The 19702-nt window shown below is 30.1% G+C and overlaps 1 protein-coding gene across 4 annotated transcripts; it reads left to right on the forward strand.

The window, feature by feature from the left end:
• LOC106473749 (O-phosphoseryl-tRNA(Sec) selenium transferase-like) lies at positions 1 to 19429 on the forward strand. Of its 4 annotated transcripts, none has more exons than XM_013934428.2 (10): positions 1 to 64; positions 1554 to 1672; positions 4870 to 5024; positions 6112 to 6230; positions 7391 to 7549; positions 8446 to 8599; positions 9797 to 9899; positions 11726 to 11855; positions 14981 to 15166; positions 19335 to 19429. In XM_013934428.2, the coding sequence occupies exons 2-10, from the start codon at positions 1556 to 1558 to the stop codon at positions 19427 to 19429; spliced, it is 1218 nt and encodes a 405-aa protein (XP_013789882.2). In that variant the 5' UTR covers positions 1 to 64; positions 1554 to 1555. The 4 variants fall into 4 exon arrangements, with proteins under 4 accessions (XP_013789882.2, XP_022257851.1, XP_022257852.1 ...); XM_022402143.1 differs by having other exon boundaries at positions 51 to 166; XM_022402144.1 differs by lacking the exon at positions 1 to 64 and adding an exon at positions 85 to 108.
• The last annotated feature ends 273 nt before the right edge of the window (positions 19430 to 19702 follow it).

Consider the following 19702-nt stretch of genomic DNA (forward strand, 5'->3'; position numbering starts at 1 on the left):
CTTCTGCATTACATGCGAAAATGTTATGCTTATTGAGAATCCACGCCATGGAATTATACGACGCGTAAGATATGCGAGAATAATCCTCGAAATTATTTTTCTGTTCTGGTATTGAGAAAGAGGCTTATTGGTGTAATTAAAAAAAGAAATCTAACTCAATTTTCAGGTTTTACTTTGTTATTGTTATTTTAAACTTAAACTCGTAGGTCTAGATCTAGAAGTTAGAAATAGAACTAGAGTAAAAGTTAGACATATTTCCCCACTACTACTGAGTACTACTACTAGTACTACTATTATTAATCGTAGTTAATGTTAATTATATGCTTAGTAATAAAATATGCTTTTAAAACTTTCTGTAGATTTTTCGTTTACCAGGGTAGGTAAATGAAAAAAAAAAAAAATTAGAAGCAGAACTAGAGCCTGAATTTTGGGCTATTTTTAAACTAGTCGTATTTTTATTCTGAAATTAAAAATGTTGAAATAGGAATCAGAAATTTGGATTGTAGTAAAGGGACAGGCCAAGATATAATATAACTCATATAATAATTATGAATAACTTGGAAAATAATTATTTGTATGTTGTTAATATCAATTTAGTAAATATATAATATCCATAAATTATTTTACCTGAAATACTTAATCCCCTTTATAATCGGTAATATTAATAAAACTATTCCCATTTATTCTTTAGGTTTTAAGTAATCTAACAATTAGACCCAGAGGTCCTACCTGTATTATGTTAATGCTTTCTTCTGGGTCTTACAAGTTAGAACTAACTCAAAACTGAGTGAAACTATCAAACACCCTGTTCAGAAATTATGTTCATCCTTTGGTGGCAGCATATTCACACATAATATCAGAAAATGGAGAAATGTTAATGATTTTTGTATTTTAAAGTTTTTTAATGTTGTAACTGCATTTCTTTTTTATCTTAATAGTAATAATATTAAATATATTATAAATTATTTGTAATTGCATCTTGATGCCCCACAGTGGCTCAATGGTAAGTCTGACAACTTATAACTCTAAAAACCAGTTTTTGATACTTGTGTTGGACACAGAACAGATGGTCCATAGTGTAGTTTTGTGTTTACTAACAAACACCTCAAAATTGCTGATTTTTTATGGTGTGTTGTTTATTGTACTTTCAAGAAATTCACATGATATCACACATCTTCCAACTATAATTGCTTTTAATTGGAAAGTTTTAACTACATGTACAATCAGAAGTAAGGTAGTATTTGATGTTAAAGTTTAAAGTAGAATCTGGATTTACCTCTCCAATGCCCTGTCACAACTTAAGTGGGTAAGGTATATGATTGTCTGCACACATACTGTGCATCAAGTCACTTTTTATATGCAAGTGTGCACTAGTGTGACTTGTTATTGATTAAGGCCTTGTAGTGTGGCAAATTTTGCTCTTAGTTTAACAATTTTGATAAAGAAAACATTCATTTCAATTTCAGCATTTAGCCAATTTTTTTAAAAATAGCTTTAACCTTTATCATATCAGAAGTTTCCAGAAAATAGTTTCTTTTTCATATTTTATTTAGTTATGATGAATAAGTCAAACCTAGAACTTTCCAAGCGACTCATTCCAGAGAATTATGTTCAGCAGGCTGCTCAAGCTCTGTCTGTGAGAGAAAACAAGATTAGAATCCTTCTAGAACAGGTAAAGTGCATTCATATCAATCTGCAGTACATGTATGCTTATTCAGAATATCTTAAACCAGTCTACACAGTTTGTTATACATGGGAGAATCCTTTACCATGAAATAGAAGTCATACCAGGATGAACAAACATTGATGAAGCAGTAGAAGTTCAGACATAACACATCTTTTGTATTGTATGATAAGTTTTATACTTTCAAAGACTTTTTCTTACTACATTTGTATATTCTGCATAGATAATTGAACTCCTGTCCCATTTAGTCAAAATATCTCGTGTACACCATAAAAATGTGTTCCTGTTTATGAATACAGTTTCATATATGTGGTCCAAAATTATCTTTTCTATTCTAGAATTTAATAGTTAAATAACAAAGGAAATACAACCATGCAGTTTCCAACATCTTGTAGCCCAACTCAAACAGTTTTACTTTTTCACTCCAGTGGGTAGTGTTACCCTGTAAAATGTCAACTGTACAAGAAAACAATCAATGTGTTCATTATCATCAGTTGCAATAAGAAGGAAGTTTTAAAGGTACATTAAAATGATAAACTTAAAGGGTCAGTTTACTGCTGATTAATTTTCATCATGATTTGAGAACATTTTTTTTCCCTTCTAAATATATCTATCTACGTTTTTGGGACATAGGCATACCAGTAGATGCTATGTTACTTTGAATTTTAGTAAACTTTTGATAATTTTCAGCAAATAAGATCAATTTGGAATGTAGGTTCTTGTGTTATTAGTGTAAAATAATAAAAAAAAGCAAATTGTTTTGGTTGAAGAAAGTTTTGATTAGAATGAACTTTACAAGTGGGGTCTTTCAATTATCTGATTTGGGAACTTTGATATTTACTATTTATGTCTGATTGTGATACTTTGACAGTAAACTTTCCAATCTTGCTGCAGATAGTAATATAATGAGTATGCTTAATAAACCACAGAAAGTTTGATTTAGAAAAGCCCGACAGTCTTTATGATTTAGTAAATATTTCGAAAATATTTTTTAATGCTAAAAATAAAAAACTGGGGGATATTTTTTATAAAATAATTCTACATTTATACAAAAAGTATATCTTCTTTATCTCATGATGAATACTGTACTATTATTTCATCTTATATGAGGGTAATCTACAAACCTTCCATCAAACTGCTTTTCAATGTACATCCCATTTAACAGTTTGGATACTTGTCTACACAGATACTATCATCATCACTGTTTTAACTTTAGTTTATTTGCAACTGGTGGCATTTATTATAAATAATGCTTTTAAATTAATAAAAGTACAAAATACCATTACATAATGTTTTTGGGCAAATATAATTAGATTAAAACAAATTTCAACAATCAAAACTATCACAATTATAACCTAAATTTAAGGTACTCTTTTGGAACATACAACTTATTAAATTATTATTATTTGCTGAACAAAAACATGGATAGATATAAATTATTTAGCAAGAAATTATGTTTTAGTGAATCATTAAAATGGTGATGATGATAGTATCTGTGTAGACCACACATTTTAGTGTAAATACCTTTGTAGACTGCATGTTTTAGTGTAAATATCTTTGTAGACCACACACTATAGTCTAAATATCTTTGTAGACCACACACACACACACTATAGTGTAAATATCTTTGTAGACTGCACACTCGCATATAAATATATTTATAGACTGAATACTATAGTCTAATTATCTTTGTAGACCACACACACTATAGTGTAAATATCTTTGTAGACTGCACACTCACATGTAAATATCTTTATAGACTGCACACTATAGTGTAAATATCTTTGTAGACCACACACTATAGTGTAAATATCTTTGTAGACCGCACACTATAGTGTAAATATCTTTGTAGACCCCACACAATAGTGTAAATATTTTTGTAGACTGCACACTATAGTGTAAATATTTTTGTAGACTGCATGCCATAGTAGCACAAAAAAAAAAAAAAGAACCATTAGATGAGATGTGTTTTCATGAGTGTAAAGCTTGACATTAAAAGCATATATTAGAAAATTGGTTAAATATACTCATTGTGATAGATGAAATGTGTAAATCAATCTGGGGAAAAGTAAACCAAAATAAAATACTTAAGGGTTTGTTTGAAACCATAAGATTTTGTCAGCAATTATGATTTCAAACTGATTTTCTTGTTCTACAACTCCAATTGCAATTTTTATAAATCATACATTAAACTTTGTATTCATTGTTCTATAATTCTCAAATATATATACATACATTAAACTAATGTCAGTGTAAGCCACTGGACATCATATCATTATTTGAAAACTGACTTGCTTAACAAATTGCTAGTCCACATGGAGCCCATTGTTACTCAAAAACACATTTTATAATGACCCGTGGCCATTTTTCTAAAAATTTGCCCCAAAACAAATTATGAAACATATAATTGAAACAATGCATAAAGTCCAATGGTAATTATTAGTAAACAGTTTAGCCACATTAGTTGAGCCGATTTCAACACAACTTTGAGATTTTCAATCGGATACCAGGAAGCATGGAAACAGTAGGAACTAGTAGTGTGTGTGTGATGAACACAAAAAATTAAAGAAAGGAAGATGTCATATTTGCCATGTTTGTCATCTTTGTGATAAATTACCCTCATGCACTGTACCTATAATGCATATTAACTACAATAGAAAGCTTAAAGTAGTCAGTTGTGAAATCAGTAATAAAAAAGGTGTGGCCATATTAGGGCCGAGTTTTTCATGTCGTGGGTCTTAAACTATTTGTGCACCTAATTGCTTGTGGATCTGTGATGTTTTGGTTACAGGATCTCTAATAACATAAGCTTAACAGAGATATAGAAACAAAAATACCATTAATATTGCAATTAATCCCACTAATTATTTCTGTAATCCCCTATGTATCTTAAATAAAAAATGAGTATCGAAATAAGCTGGTAATTTGAAGGTTAAATAACATAAGCATTTTGTACTGCAGTTGTATTTACAGTCATAGAATTTATTAATCAGCAATGGGGTATAATTGCATAGAAACTTGTTACAAGGTTATTAATAAGCAATAGGATGTAATTATGTAGAAACTTGTTATAATGGGACATAATTACATAAACTTGTTAATGTGTCATTCTTTGAAATACTAATGAAGATTAAAGATTTAATATCATTGTTGTAATTTGATCAACTCTTAGATTTGTTTTCCAGAGAAGGCTACCTGATGAAGGATGGGATGAAACAACCATTGAAGTTCTACTTCAACAGTTGTCACTAATGGATAGTAACAACTTTCCTGGAAATTGTGGAGCTGGAGAACGTGAAGCAAGAATTTCCTCTGAGCTAGTGGCTAGACGTCATTTTAGGTATATGTTCTACAATAGTTCATCTTGACCTTGTCTTAATATCTTTCTGATCCAGGTTGTTTTGAAATAGTGTGGTTTTTGTTAAAAGTGGTGGAGCCAAGTAGATCAGAATGGCAGTTCACAACTGCTGGTCCATAGACCTGTATTATTCTCTAATTTAAATTTTACTGGTTTGTGAAAATGAGCAGTAGAAATTTTGTAAGAAGTTACAAAACCTGTGAATTTAATTTTAAAAAATCATTTTCTTTGGTTGTGTTTAATGTATTTTTGTGTCATTTTTTATTGTCTTTAAAAATTCCATATATGATTGTGCTGGTCTGCACAATCAATCAAAAAAAGGTTGGTAATCATCTAGAAGAAGACAAAACAGTTGTCAAGCAACTCTACTGAACTGGCATAAATTAATTGTAGAACACAGTTAATGATCACCATTGGTAATGGCACAGGTAATACTTAATGCTGACCACAATGTATGATCAATATATGATGCATAGTTGTTGCAAGTCATTGGTAATATAATATTGATATTATAATTCATGCTTACACATGTACCAACTGGAATTTGATAATTACACAACGAAGTCTCATAGAAATTGTTTGGAATGTTTTGCAGTTATGAACTTACAACATGTGTAGAACTGTTCTGACATAAAGAATTTTGTCTATGTAGTCTTGACAATAGAAAGTAACATCTGTGTATGTAGAACTGTTCTGAGATAAAGAATTTTGTCCATGTAGTCTTGACAATAGAAAGTAACATCTGTGTATGTAGAATTGTTCTGACATGAATTTTGTCCATGTAGTCTTGACAATAGAAAGTAACATATGTGTATGTAGAACTGTTCTGACATAAAGAATTTTGTCCATGTAGTCTTGACAATAGAAAGTAACATCTGTGTATGTATATTATATATTTATCCTTTCCTAAAACACTTCATATTCAGATTGTTTAAATAAACATTTTTTTTTGTAACAATGATTTTTTGTTGTTACCATTACATGAAGGTAACATGTTAGTAATTGCTTTTTAAGGTAAACAGTATGAATTTAGACTTATCAGTGTTTGTGCTTGCTCCATATTTTCAAGGATGGGACATGGGATTGGAAGATCAGGAGATATTAATGAAGTGCAGCCCAAGGCTGCAGGTTCCAGTTTAATGAGCAAACTCACTAACTCTCTGGTCCTTCAAGTTCTTCGTGAAGCAGGTAGTTAATGTTATGTAAGAGATCTGGAATTATTTTGTGTGATGGGATAAAAACAACTTTTGTATCTATGACTGATCATAATTCACAACTGAAATACATTACCCTCATTTGGATACAGCATATTCTGGACTTTACAATGGTGTATGCAACACCTCCAAGAAAAAATTACTGGAATTCCTTGTTCCTTACAATACTTTGCCTCTGTTTGAGGGAGAGATCCTGTGTTAAGTGGTTGAGAAATAAGTGTGATTACCATTAATAATATTTCTGTATTATTGAAGCATTATTTTCAAACTAAAATTTGTAATATAGTGATATGAGAATAAGAACATGTGTATGTGAAAATATAATGGTAAGGAAAACGACATACAATATCTATTGATATAATTCTAAGTTTTTGTTGCACTGGAAATATTAACTTTTAATTAAAGTCAGTTAACTTTAGAGATTACTACTAAAAATAAACTTTTAAATAATAAAGCCAGTTGTATATACCAATTTGGCAAGAATGTATGTATTGCCGTAAATCAATACTCAAGATATTGATTGATATGAATAAAAAAACTTGGGTTGATAGAAGGTTGGTGTTGCTCATGAAATACGTAGGTTAGAAGTAATATCTTTGTACATGTAAGTTTGTGTCTTAATTGTTACTAGTCTGTAGAAAAAAGTGTAGAGCCACATATACATATTTGATGTTTATAATAATAGATGAACTGAGTAAAACTGAACAATTTCATGCAAGTTGTAGAACATTCACCATAGGAATAAAGACTGTATTTCTAGCTGTGTACAGACAGTCACTCTCAAAGTTAGGTCCTTTCACAGTTTTTTGTATGCAATATTGAATTACTTAACCAGGGGTTTCAGTGAATTTTTCTTGCCAGGTATGCCATGCTGATATATTTGTCTTAACTTAAGTTTGAAAATTTTTCAGTTAAAAGAAATTTTAATCCGATAATAATCTCCTTTTTAAAAATCAGTTGATGATGGAACTTTTTGTTACACGATCTTCTACTCGTAGTTTAAAAAAGGGCACATTAAAAAAAATACTATTTATAAAGTAGATGAGAACCTTTCAGACAAATATTCTTTTTTTTTTAAACTTACATTTAAAGAATTGTAATTGTACATGTATTTTCTTTTGTTGGTTCCCTCAGGAGCTCCTTCTACAGCTTCTGCCTTTGTGGTTCCTATGGCAACAGGAATGAGCCTGGTTCTGTGCCTTTTAACTCTCCGTCACAGACGCAAAGGAGCAAAATACGTCATCTGGCCTAGAATAGATCAAAAGTCATGTTTTAAATGTATGCTTACAGCAGGTAATAAAGTAAAACACTCACTCAAGTAAGGTATGGATATTATTAAACTTTACAGAATTATTTATTTCTTATTGACAAAAGTAATTTGTTTAGATAGGGATCATGATCATGAAGTGAATAGCTTAATTTTCAGAAACTTACATTTACTTGTTTTGCTACTACTATTTGTTTTTAATAAATATGCATTTTATATACAGAATAATTATTTCTTTGTTGTTATTTTTTGTAACATGTCTGATTTGTTAGTTCTTCTGTTTCGTATCTTATCTTTAAATTTTTTTAATAGAAGAGGATTTACCACTTAAGTGATTGTCAAGGATAAATTTTTTGTTTGTTTGTATGAGAAACATTTATTAGCAGATATATTATTAATTAGGGTACTGTGTACAGTACTTATGATTCATTAAATTTGATAGTTTAATTAAAGGTTGTGTTTGCTGAAGAAAATGAATTAGACTTTTGATCAAGTTTTCAAACTGTTATTTGGATCAGTACTCTGATGCTATCCTTAAAATTTAGATAGTAATTTTAAGAACAACTGATCCTACGTATCCTGTAAGGTTTCATTTTTTGACTGTTTATTCTGTGCATCCAAGCAATTGAAACCAGTATAGAATTTCTTAGAATTATAGTCAGTAAGTAATGTATAGGAGTGTAATCAGTAAGTGAGTTTTAGAAAGTATAACCAATGTGTATCTTCTAGGAAGTATGACCAGAGGGTGATTTCTAGGAAGTATAACTAGTGAGTGTTTGTTGTTGTTGTTGTTTTTTGAGCAGCTATGCGATTTCTGGTTGTTTTCTGTTGAATGAAGTGGACAAACAAGCGATTAAGAGGAGTAATATGTTAAATTTGCATTTAAATACTAGAAATAGAATTTTTAATTTTTATATAATAGGTTTTGAACCAGTCATCGTTCAGAACAAATTGTATGAAGATGAGTTGAGAACAGATATTGAGGCATTAGAGAAGAGTATTGAAGAGCTAAAGGCAGAAAATATTGTTTGTGTTCTCACCACCACTTCATGTTTTGCTCCAAGAACACCAGACAGGTATGTATTTTTTCAAACTCTTACTATTGTAGCAACTGTTATTAGATTTCCATTTGGTAAAATTAAGAATGTTATGTTTGATAAGTATGTTACATTAAATCAGCTGAGATCATAGTTACAAACAAAGGATTTTAAAACATTCATACAATATGTGCATGTGGTTTATGCATTTTTTTTCTCATATGTACTGAAATAATTTAAGGTAAACTCTGTATTAAGAAATTTCATAACTAAACTGCAAATTTAAAATTTGTGTTTCTTTGTTGAATTTTAAAAGAAACAAGTTGGAACTTAATGAATTGGCCTTAAATTTAATTACGAATGCTGTAAACAAATGTATCTTGATACTTTCTTTATTACCTTTATTGTGTTAAGTAACTGGAAGCAAATTCATAGCTACATGTATTGCAGCATAGGTTTAAGTTTTGTTTAAAAGTTTTTCAAGTATAAGAGTCATAATAAACATGCATATAATGTGGTATTTTTAACTATGACACGTTTTGCACTGTATATTTCCATGTTCTACCAAATTTGCATTCTGTTCATTTCAATTATACAGATATTCTTTTCTTGAATGTAATTTTGGACAATTTTCTTCATGTTAACATATAATGCTAAATGTAAGAATGTCATTTATATTTGTCCAGCTGTAGTGAACACACAGATATAAGCTAATAGACTTTTTTTATATATTCTTAAATATCAAGTGTTATATAGTGGTAGTAAGATATCTAATACAATTACTGAATACACTATAGTAGATTTTGATGCCATTGTAAGAGCAACAGAATTCAGATGTACAAGTACACTGAATAAGCATTGATCTTGTGTATTTTTACAATGAACACAAACTGTACATTTAAATGAAATTCATTGAAATACGAAAGACAGTGTTTTAACTGTGTGATTCTATTATTTATTTAACTTTCGCAAAGAAAATGAAATATTGTTGAATGATTGCGATAAAAGTTATTAGTTGTTGTTACTAATCAAATGAATTTGTCTTTATTGTAGTACTTTGCATATTAACATTGTTTTTGCTGTGTTTTTTATTACAGTAACAACTTGCTCACATCAGTTATGTTCATAATTTACAAATGTTCCTCTGTGTGTGTGTTTAAAAGCATATGACACTCTTGGTGATACGTTTGCATAGTTTAATGAAATAAAAGTTCTTTTATGTTTTGGTTTTGATAGATTAGAAGAAGTTGCTAAGCTCTGTAAGCAGTACAATATTCCTCATCTGGTAAATAACGCTTATGGTGTGCAGTCGTCAAAGTGCATGCATCTGATCCAAGAAGTGAGTCTGCATTATGCTACAAAATTCTCTTCTCCTAGTATACTATTTCTGTAGTATATTAACCTGCCAGATCTTATTTTATAGACAAAATTAAAAGGGTGTACATTAAGATCATGAAATAATCATTGTACACTATTTGTATATTGCATGCCATCTGTTTTATTCATTCTTTATAAGCTGAAACTCTTAAATCTATGTTGACATCCTCTTGGGTATTGTTAGCATCAAATCTTATTTGTGTATTAAAAAAAAGAATAAAAGTATTTACTTTTACAAAAAAAACAGGAACAGATGTTCATGATTTTAAAGTACTTGAAGTATCTGGTTTATGCAGTGTTACTAGTTTACTTAATATCCATTCCTGTTTGCTAATAAGCTTGGAATATTTTCTGTGTGGGAAGAAACATCAAATAAACATTTATTTAAAACACAAGTTAGAAGGTTTAATATCTGTTGTCATTTTTGGAGGGAGTGTTTACTTCTGAACTACCAGATAAGTACCATACTAAAAAGAAACTCAAGTTATTTTTGTTATTTCTAAACCTAAGAAAACAACAAAAGTTTATAAAACTTACTTGTACCAGTAAAGATCTAGTTAGTATTTGTCTTAGTTTTCTTGGCTGATCATATATGTCTAAGCAGTAGCATACATCATAATACCAAATAGTTTGTGTTTCATAAATGCTATTTACCACTCTGCACCACAAAGAGATATTATTTCAAATGTAATGCCATATGAGTTCTTGTGCATGCCACAAGCCTTGGACAAATTTCCCACCTGTACATGTGTTAATGTGTATTGTACCATTGTATGATGTAATCGTTATCATCATTAGACTATAGCCCTCCACCAATAGTAGGGTGACACATCCTCCATGCACAGTAATCCTCATGAGCACTAGCTTGTGAACATACTCATTTTTTTGTAAACACTCTATGGGTTTCGTCCAGTACTCTTCAAGGTCATTATTAGGGCTATACACCATCACAATACCTGGCTTCAAAAACAAAGTTGACAGCACCACGTGCGTGCCTGCCCTCCCACCTAGCTTTCACCTACTTTCTTTAATCACGGTAACCCATTCTGCAGTCTTTCAGTCTGTAGACATAATTCCAGATGACAATAGTCCATGCATCTTTCCAGTGTTTTCCCCCATGCAAATACCCCCATTTTCTTTTAGTGAAGTATGGGAGAATCCTTGCTTCCCCAGTCCTAAGCTGGTTGGAAAGTTGGTAATGGAGAGTTCCTTATCAGGTGATGAAATCCCATATGTACGAGAATGAGTGGATGCTCTCCTCATTTGGAAAGTATGGCTGGAGTATTGCCTGGTAATGTAGTACAGGACAGACTACTACATTACAAACCAAGCCATTCCTGACAGTTAGGTCTAGCAAGACAAGTCTTGAGTTCATCTCAGGCAGTTACATGGTAGTGTGTGTTAGGTAATGGCTTTTTGTCATGCAGAAAGATGAGTCAATCGTTTTTAGGTAAAGAAAATGATAACATTAATAAGTTGCTTAATCATGCAGTTTTTCAACACTTATCTAATGCTTATCATAATGTAATACCTTGTATATTTTATTTCTTTGTTTACAGGCTGGCAAAGTAGGCAGACTTAGTGTATATGTTCATAGAAGTGCTTAAAACTTCATGGTTCTAGTTGATGGTTTGCTGTAATGTAACACATTATATTTTGTTTACAGGCTGCTAAGGTAGGCAGACTTGATACATATATTCATAGTTGTGATAAAAACTTTGTGTTTCTAGTTGGTGAGTCTGTCATTGCTGTAATGTAATACCTTGTGTTTTGTTTCTTTGTTTACAGGCTTCCAAAATAGGCAGACTTGATGCATATGTTCAAAGTAGTGATAAAAACTTCATGGTTCCAGTTGGTGGGTCTATCATTGCTGGATTTGATAAAAACCTAATTGAAGAAATAGGAAAAACCTATCCAGGTGCTCTACTTTTGTAGAAAAACTCTTACTTGTATTAAAATTTATAGATCTGTTTTTATTAAAGATATTAGTTTGTATTTATAAGAATAATGTGAAGACCAAGAAATTAATTAATGTTTTGAAAGGCCTCTAAGTCATAAAATGAATATTTTCTTTTCATTGTACTGTTTTTGATAATTATCAATTGTTTTGTTGCTTGTTTAATTTGTTGAACAATCAACAATTGGTCTTTTATGTTTGTATTTGGTGTAAAAAAAAAGTACTTAGGAGTTTAGGTTTCTTTTTACAGTCAATAATTGAAGTTTGCTGCTCACATTATATGTACACAATCAAGAGAGGCTCTGGTGATGTCTGTATGTGTTTATAGATATATATATATATAGTGTTGTTCATATTTACAACACATTCTACTAAAACTGAATGTAATTTGTGAGTTAATGTTGTATCCATTTGTTCTACTTTCATTATCCAAAAACTTATTCAGAAATAACTAGGCTCACTGACAGCAATTCAGGGACCTGGGGCAGAACAGCCAGTGGTCCCCAAGAACAAGACTGCTGACTGTTATAACACTGTTTTTTTTTATCCTATTAATAGCAGCAGGAAATGGAATTTTTTTTTTTGCAAATCTTAATCTTGGGTAAAAAAAATAAATTGTATGTATCCGATTAGTTTGGACCTGTTTTAAGTTGCTTGACTCCTTGGCAGTTGCCCTCATTCCCTTCTGTTTGTGGGCTTGCGATTAACTGTCTACTTCTGTTTGTGTCTAATTCTACATATTCCACCCCCAACTCCAGTGGTGAAATTTCTCCTTTGAATTAAAACATTATAGAAAATAAATTTGTACTTGTTCATCCACACGTTAAAACTACATAGTTGAAATTTATTTGGTCAAAGAAGTTATATTTATTTAATTTTATCTATAAAAGATATAATAAAAAATTCTAATTTTGATTTTGTATTGATTTCAACACGCTTCAAACAGTGTTTACGAATTCCCTGGCTTTTTCTGGGCATAATATGATATTTGCATTCATTAGGAGGAAAGTCAAAATAGTTTGAACAAAAAGTACTACTTTGTCCTTGTAAATGTTTTGTATCTTCAGTTTCCATGGTTTGATGTAATTGCTTATAGCTCAGCTTCCAGAGGTCATCAGTTAGTGATATATTTTTCTCTTCTTTTAAGCAATATAAGCCCATGTGGCTTTCAGTTCAGTATTGATAAAAACAAAGTGATAATAACTTAGCTTAGTGATGTTACTAGAGAAAAATATATTTGTCAATAACTTTGCTAAAATTGGGCAATGATTTTTTGTAAAGCTTCCTTTATAATTTTATACATCATTTGAATTAGAATGCTGCAGTATGATAGGAAAAGAAATATTTTTTGTTTGAGAAGATGAGGTAGGCTTAATTAAATCATTTTTATTTGACTATACCAAGTTTTTCTTTGATAATAATGAATTCTTTCATAATGAATCTAAGTTTCAAATGGACAGCAACTTCCTGTTGTTGAAGACGAGAGGCGGAAGACTTTCGAAACGTAATCCTCTACATTTGTAGGTATCTACAACAGGCAGTTGCTGTCCATTTGAAACTTAGATTCATTATATCAAGTTTTGTTTTGCCTGCAAGAACACTGTGTTTGGCCTTATTGGTCAAGTGACTACTTGAATTGGGAAAGAAAATAACAAAAAAAAAAAAGAAATATGGAAAAGTATGTCTATAAATTAGTATAAAATGGGAGTTTAACCCCTTCCATGATTTGTCTGAGATAACTCACAGTAAAACTGCATTCACTGTCTTTTTAATCAAAACAAAGATGTGATTAATGGTTCTATAAAATAAAAACTTTAGAAGAAAATTTTATATGAATGTAGGAAGAGAAAAAAAAATCAGTAATTAAAATCTTCAACAAAGGTAAGCATTTTTAATTGTTCTTAAACAATATATCATAAAATCTTTTCTAATTTTCAAAGCTACAAATTCATACCAACATCACATATAAAATATTTTATTTATACTAGCTGCATAACATGTAGGAAATTCTTCTGAAGTTTTAAACTATTTCATCCAGTAGTTTTTGTTTTTGCAGTGCAATAAACAAACCATACAAAAGGTGCATTGAATAGATGCACCCAGGCTCAGTAGAGTGAATTTAATCTTATAAAAAAATCTTTGTGATATTATTGTTAAGTGAAAAACAAAAGTAATATGAAACTAGAAGCTCTGTGCATAATTATTTTGATCTTTTAGTGACTAGAACTTAACTGCTTATATATCTTCTGTTCAGTTTTTCCATTTAATAATATTAGTCACCTCTTATAGGCTAATTATAGGTTTTCATGGAATCTAATTTACTGTTTACATTTATTACCGATAATTTCTATTTGATTTCCATCAAAATGATATATTTGATTATGATACTTTATGTATTTCAATCTAATGTCTATTGAGTTAATTAAGATGTGAGATGTCTTCACTGGCTTCAGCCAGTGTGCTTCAAATTTGTGTATTGATATCAGTGTTAATGTCAAGCTAATTTGTTTCAAGAAGTATATCCTTTGTTTCAGCTAATTTACTAACCATTGTACAAATGTGTTACATTTTACATAACGGTCTGCCACATAGTAAGAGGAACTATTTGCCACTGACAAGAAACAACATATTGCAAAAGATCTATAGTTTCAAAACATATTATCTGTTTTTCGTTTTTTTGCACTTTAGGGTGAAAGGATTTTTTGCTGTTGGTATTTGACACCTAGCCAAAAAATATATTGCTGCTACTTGTGTTAACCTAGCATTGAAAAGCGGAAACTTATTTTTATTTGTTTTAACAACAAAGAATAAATGTCTCGTTATGAAGTTAACAGGAATTGCTGTAAAAGAGATGGTGTAATGTGAATGCTGTGATTCACTTGCATTTTTAGATTTTAAAGCTGAAACTGAATATTTAGACACATCGTAAAATGAAATTCATAGTTTTAAATATTAACCTGTTTGGATAAAATATTTTTAAAGTTTGTGGATATACAACAGACTACATGTAAAGCAATATGTTCCTAGACATCCAGTGAGTGAGGCTGTGGTGAAGTATGATAGGGTATATATATTTTGTATTACAGGTAGAGCTTCTGCTGCTCCTTCTGTTGATATGTTCATTACTTTACTGGATCTGGGGAAGCAGGGCTTTCAAAAGCTTTTGCAGCAAAGGAAACACAGGTTTAATCACCTGAAGCAAGAATTAACAAAAATTGCAGAAAAACATGGAGAACGATTGCTAGATACAAGACACAATCCAATTTCTTTAGGTGAGAGTTTTCAAGTGAAAATAGGTTTAGTTGAAGGTTTTAACTTGTGTCTGTCCTAGAATAAACTAATTAACATGCATCTAAGCAGTTCAGTAGGTTCAACAACTCACTCACCTTCATTGGATAGAATGTTAGAAACATGAAGCATTAAATGAGTAGTTATGTGTGTGTACTGGTTTTCTCCTCAGACACATGCTCAATATTCTGTATTACTTGGAATAGTGGAAATCTAGCTGTGTTTTTCTTTTTGCTGGTGATACTAGAATTATCCATATGTTATAGATTTCATTAGTTATAATTAAACATGCACAAAAGAGAGAATAGACAAAATACGTAAGTGGTGTTTGGTTGTGTAATCAGCACTCGGTATTTACTTGGAATCCTCGAAGATCCTATGATTTCCAAGGCTACATTTTTGAAGTCTCTTAAATGATTTGAAAGGTAAGGGCACAAGCCCACTAAAGTGACGGAACAATTACAACTTTTTTTATACGCCCAGCTCATTTCTTAATACTTGAAGTTTTATTATGTAATGGCCAGTGACTCCCAAATAATGCAGGAAATTTCAAGGGAACATCTCAAACTTTTTCCTGTTATTCCTCATATAAACAATATATTTCTCAGTCTTGTGTCTGTTCCTTTAAGAGACATTCTACCCCAATGCTTCCTGCTTTTAATGCCTCAAACTTCTTTTGGAACAGGTAAATAAGTTCATATGGCAGGCCTAGTGGCACCCTCCATCCCAACTAAGATAGGCAGAAATTACTGTTATATTGTGTATCGAGGAGAAAGTAAATCAAATTTGAAATTTTAAAAACTTATTAAATTGATAATAAATTTACATAACTAAATAAAAAATTACTTAATAATTGCAAAAATTATGTGGCAAACAGTTTCAGAAGCACTGTTCTACCGTACCAAATAGAAATTACTAATTTAAAAAACACTAAAATTTAAGAAAAGAGCCAGACTAACACAAAGTTGTTATTTAAAAAAAGAGCTGCTCTTGAGTGCATGATTAAGGAATTAATAAGAACTTAAATTATGAAAACATGAGTAGTATTTATTTTTAAAATTACCTGTAATAACTTACAGAAACTTCAATGTTCAACTATTTTTAGAGATAAGTTGGTTTATTTGTATAATTTAGGCAAGTGGATTAATGACTCCAGAGTTCATTCATATAAAAAACTTAATTTTTGCTACATGTAAGAAATGACTACAGTTATAATGTACTTCACTATGCCTACTACAACAAATAGTCTAACACTCTAGTGATAATGAGTGTCGTCTGGTTACTATAGCAACCTAACTGGTTATTATTAGTTACAGCCAACTAATTTCGGTAACTTTGTTTGTTTGTAGTTAAGTACACAGCTACACAATGGGCTATCTGTGCTCTGCCCACCACGAGTATTGAAACCTAGTTTCTAGCGTTGTAAGTCTGCAGACATACCACTGTGCCACAGGGGACATTTTGGTAACACTAACCCTGATGATGGTGTGATGAATTTATTATTATTATATATTTATTTTAATATTAATGTTTCTTTAGATTAAGTTTCTATTTAAAAACATACATAGCTTATAGTGTTAGATATGTATTGCGAAACTCTCGTCTATTCTCCAAAGTTGTAGAAGATTCTCGAGAGTAAGAATCAAGAATATATATATGTATGTATGTAAATGCATAAATTCATATTGTTATATAATCTGAATTTTTTGGAAATCCTCCACATGCCTATAAATATAACCAACGTGACATGCCAAAAAAGAGAGTATCTATTATTAGTTTGCTGCAGTCAGTGTGCTATAAACTTCAGAAGCTATAACTGTGATTGTTATAATGCTTATCAGTCAGAAAACTTCAGATATTTGACCCGGAGCATTTACAAAGTTCCCAAGATTACAAATCATCTAACTTCAGTGGATTCTCGTCAGACATTAGTATTTTTACAAAAATGTTATATTGTGGAAAACTGGGTGCATGTGGCTGGTGAATAACAAGGGAAAAAGCTAGCTAGCTTCCCGTTAAGTGAATTGTACCTACATCAACACATAATTAGCTCACTCATTGTGAACCCTTTATAAGATGACGAAGAAATTCCAGACTAAAAAAAATATTTTATATTGCTTGTAGGTTTGTAAAATTTTGTATATAAATTATTGTTCATGATAAATATTTGTAATAACTATTATTGTCAATTATATTGTTGTGTGTGTGTATATTACAACGTATTTGTGTTAAAAAAAAAGAATTGTGTGTATCAATTTTGTTGGCAAATATCATAAACTGACTATATATATATCGGCTTTTATTTAACTGCTAAATCCAAGGACAATTTAACTACTAAATTTAAAGTATCATTTCGCTCAGTTTCAGACAATTTGAAATCTAATATATAAGAATGGTAACTGTGTTGCTGAAACTAGTCGATTGTAACTAATAATAAAGATTTTACCTTTCAATTTGAGAGTATTCCACTAATTCACACCAAATGTTTTGTGCTGCATACAGAGGTATTTATAAGTATCCATACTGTACATGTAGTAATGAATAATTTTTCAATCAACAAATCCATGATTATTAAGAATTACCTAGTACTGTTGTGAAGATTTTTTTATTTAGCTTGGGCTCTGTTGTTTCATTTAATAATGAATTCAAATTTGGGAATAAGTGATCCTTTGGATAACTTAATTTCTATATGATGTGTGTCCTGTTGGGAAGCATTAAATTTGTATTTGTGTACATAATTTAAAAAGTGTTAAATCAAGTCCTGGATAATCAAGTAACAAGCTCTGCAAAACGTTGAATTAGTGAATAGAATAATTTTTACATCATATGTGATATGAAAATGTTCATTCCCAAAATTATCACAAAATTTAGAGAGAATTTCTGCAGATTAGTATGTGCTTTAAGGCAGATATTAAATATTTTTAGTATGTGTTTTAAGGTAGATATTAAACATTTTTAGTATGTGTTTTAAGGTAGATATTAAACATTTTTAGTATGTGTTTTAAGGTAGATATTAAACATTTTTAGTATGTGTTTTAAAGTAGATATTAAACATTTTTAGTATGTGTTTTAAGGCAGATATTAAACATTTTTTATAGTATATATTTTCTCAAGTTTGTAAAATTTTAATAGAAATACTAATGAATTTTTCTTTTCAAGTATTTAGTTAGCTACTGCAGTTTCTTTCTCATAAGCATATAGTATTGTTGTCAGTCCTTTCTTAACAGTGATTGTGAAGACTAGTGACATCTGCATGTGCCAATTAAACGGTGTGGCATCATTTATGTTCATAAATAGAATTATTTGTTAATTGTTCATCAGAACAAGGGTTTCATTACAGTTAATAATTTTACACTTATTCAAAACTTGTTTTGTAAACTAAAACTTTGGAGGTTATAAAAGTATTTTTAAGTAGCTTAAAATCTGGAATGTTGTATAATAATTTTACTATGTTGTAAATGTATGAAAATAACATTAATTTTCTTTATGATCTTTAAAAAAAGTTTCAAAAACTACCTTCTATTTTATGGATTTTTTGAATAATTATTCCAAAAATTTATGTCCTTAAAATACTGTTCTCACTTAAAATGATTTTTCATTTCCTAGAAAGTTTTATTGATGAACTTGATAAAGATAATTTTGTCATAATTTTTATACATGGATTTTGTTATAAACATGGTTCACTCAGGTGTACATGTTAGACAAAAATCAGCATTTAAACTAAAACCTGAGCCTGAAATTTATAGTAGTAGAGAGTGTATATAAAGAATATTTTACTATAGGGTTCCATTGTTTTTGTAACTGTAGTATATTTCATAAACTTAAAGTTCTAAGAATTTTTGTTTAATTTCCTTACAACTGATGAGCTGTAAGTTAACCAGAATAGTTTTTAAAGGAGAGCTTTGTCATTATTTAATGATTAAACCTTTTCATGTGTTATTCATATCCTAAGCCATATTTCTCACTATCTTTTCTTAAATGTTTTCTTAAAAAACTGTGTTTTTAGTGTGTATTTGTAATGTACATTAAGAAACCAAACTGAGTATAGGTATAAAGACTTAGGGTGCATCTCATAGAGAAGACTGAATTGTGGTATATTTTAATTTTGTTTTTTTACCTTTACTAGAAATTGTTTTTTCAATGTGCTGACAGGTATCACTCTGAGCAGTTTTCATGGCTTAGAAGGAAAATCTCTGACTCAGATAGGGTCAATGCTGTTCACTAGATGTATCTCTGGAGCAAGGTAAGAGTATAATTTCCTTTGTGTGGGGTTATTCCTTGTATAATCAGTTTGTAAATGATGTGTGATACTTTAAAAAAGATGGTTTATTTACATCAAATGGGAAAAATAGGTAGAAGAATCATAGTATTTGGGTAAAGAAGCTTAATTAACAATGCCTGTAGTGATGCTTTTCATTAATAATGATAATAAATCATTACTGGCCTCTGTTTATAGTAATGGATTGATCTCTGTTAATACTAATAAAAAAAGTATTGGTTATTCATATCATTCTTAGAGT

Source organism: Limulus polyphemus, unplaced genomic scaffold (assembly GCF_000517525.1).
Source record: "Limulus polyphemus unplaced genomic scaffold, Limulus_polyphemus-2.1.2 Scaffold6475, whole genome shotgun sequence".
Lineage (NCBI taxonomy): Eukaryota > Metazoa > Arthropoda > Merostomata > Xiphosura > Limulidae > Limulus > Limulus polyphemus.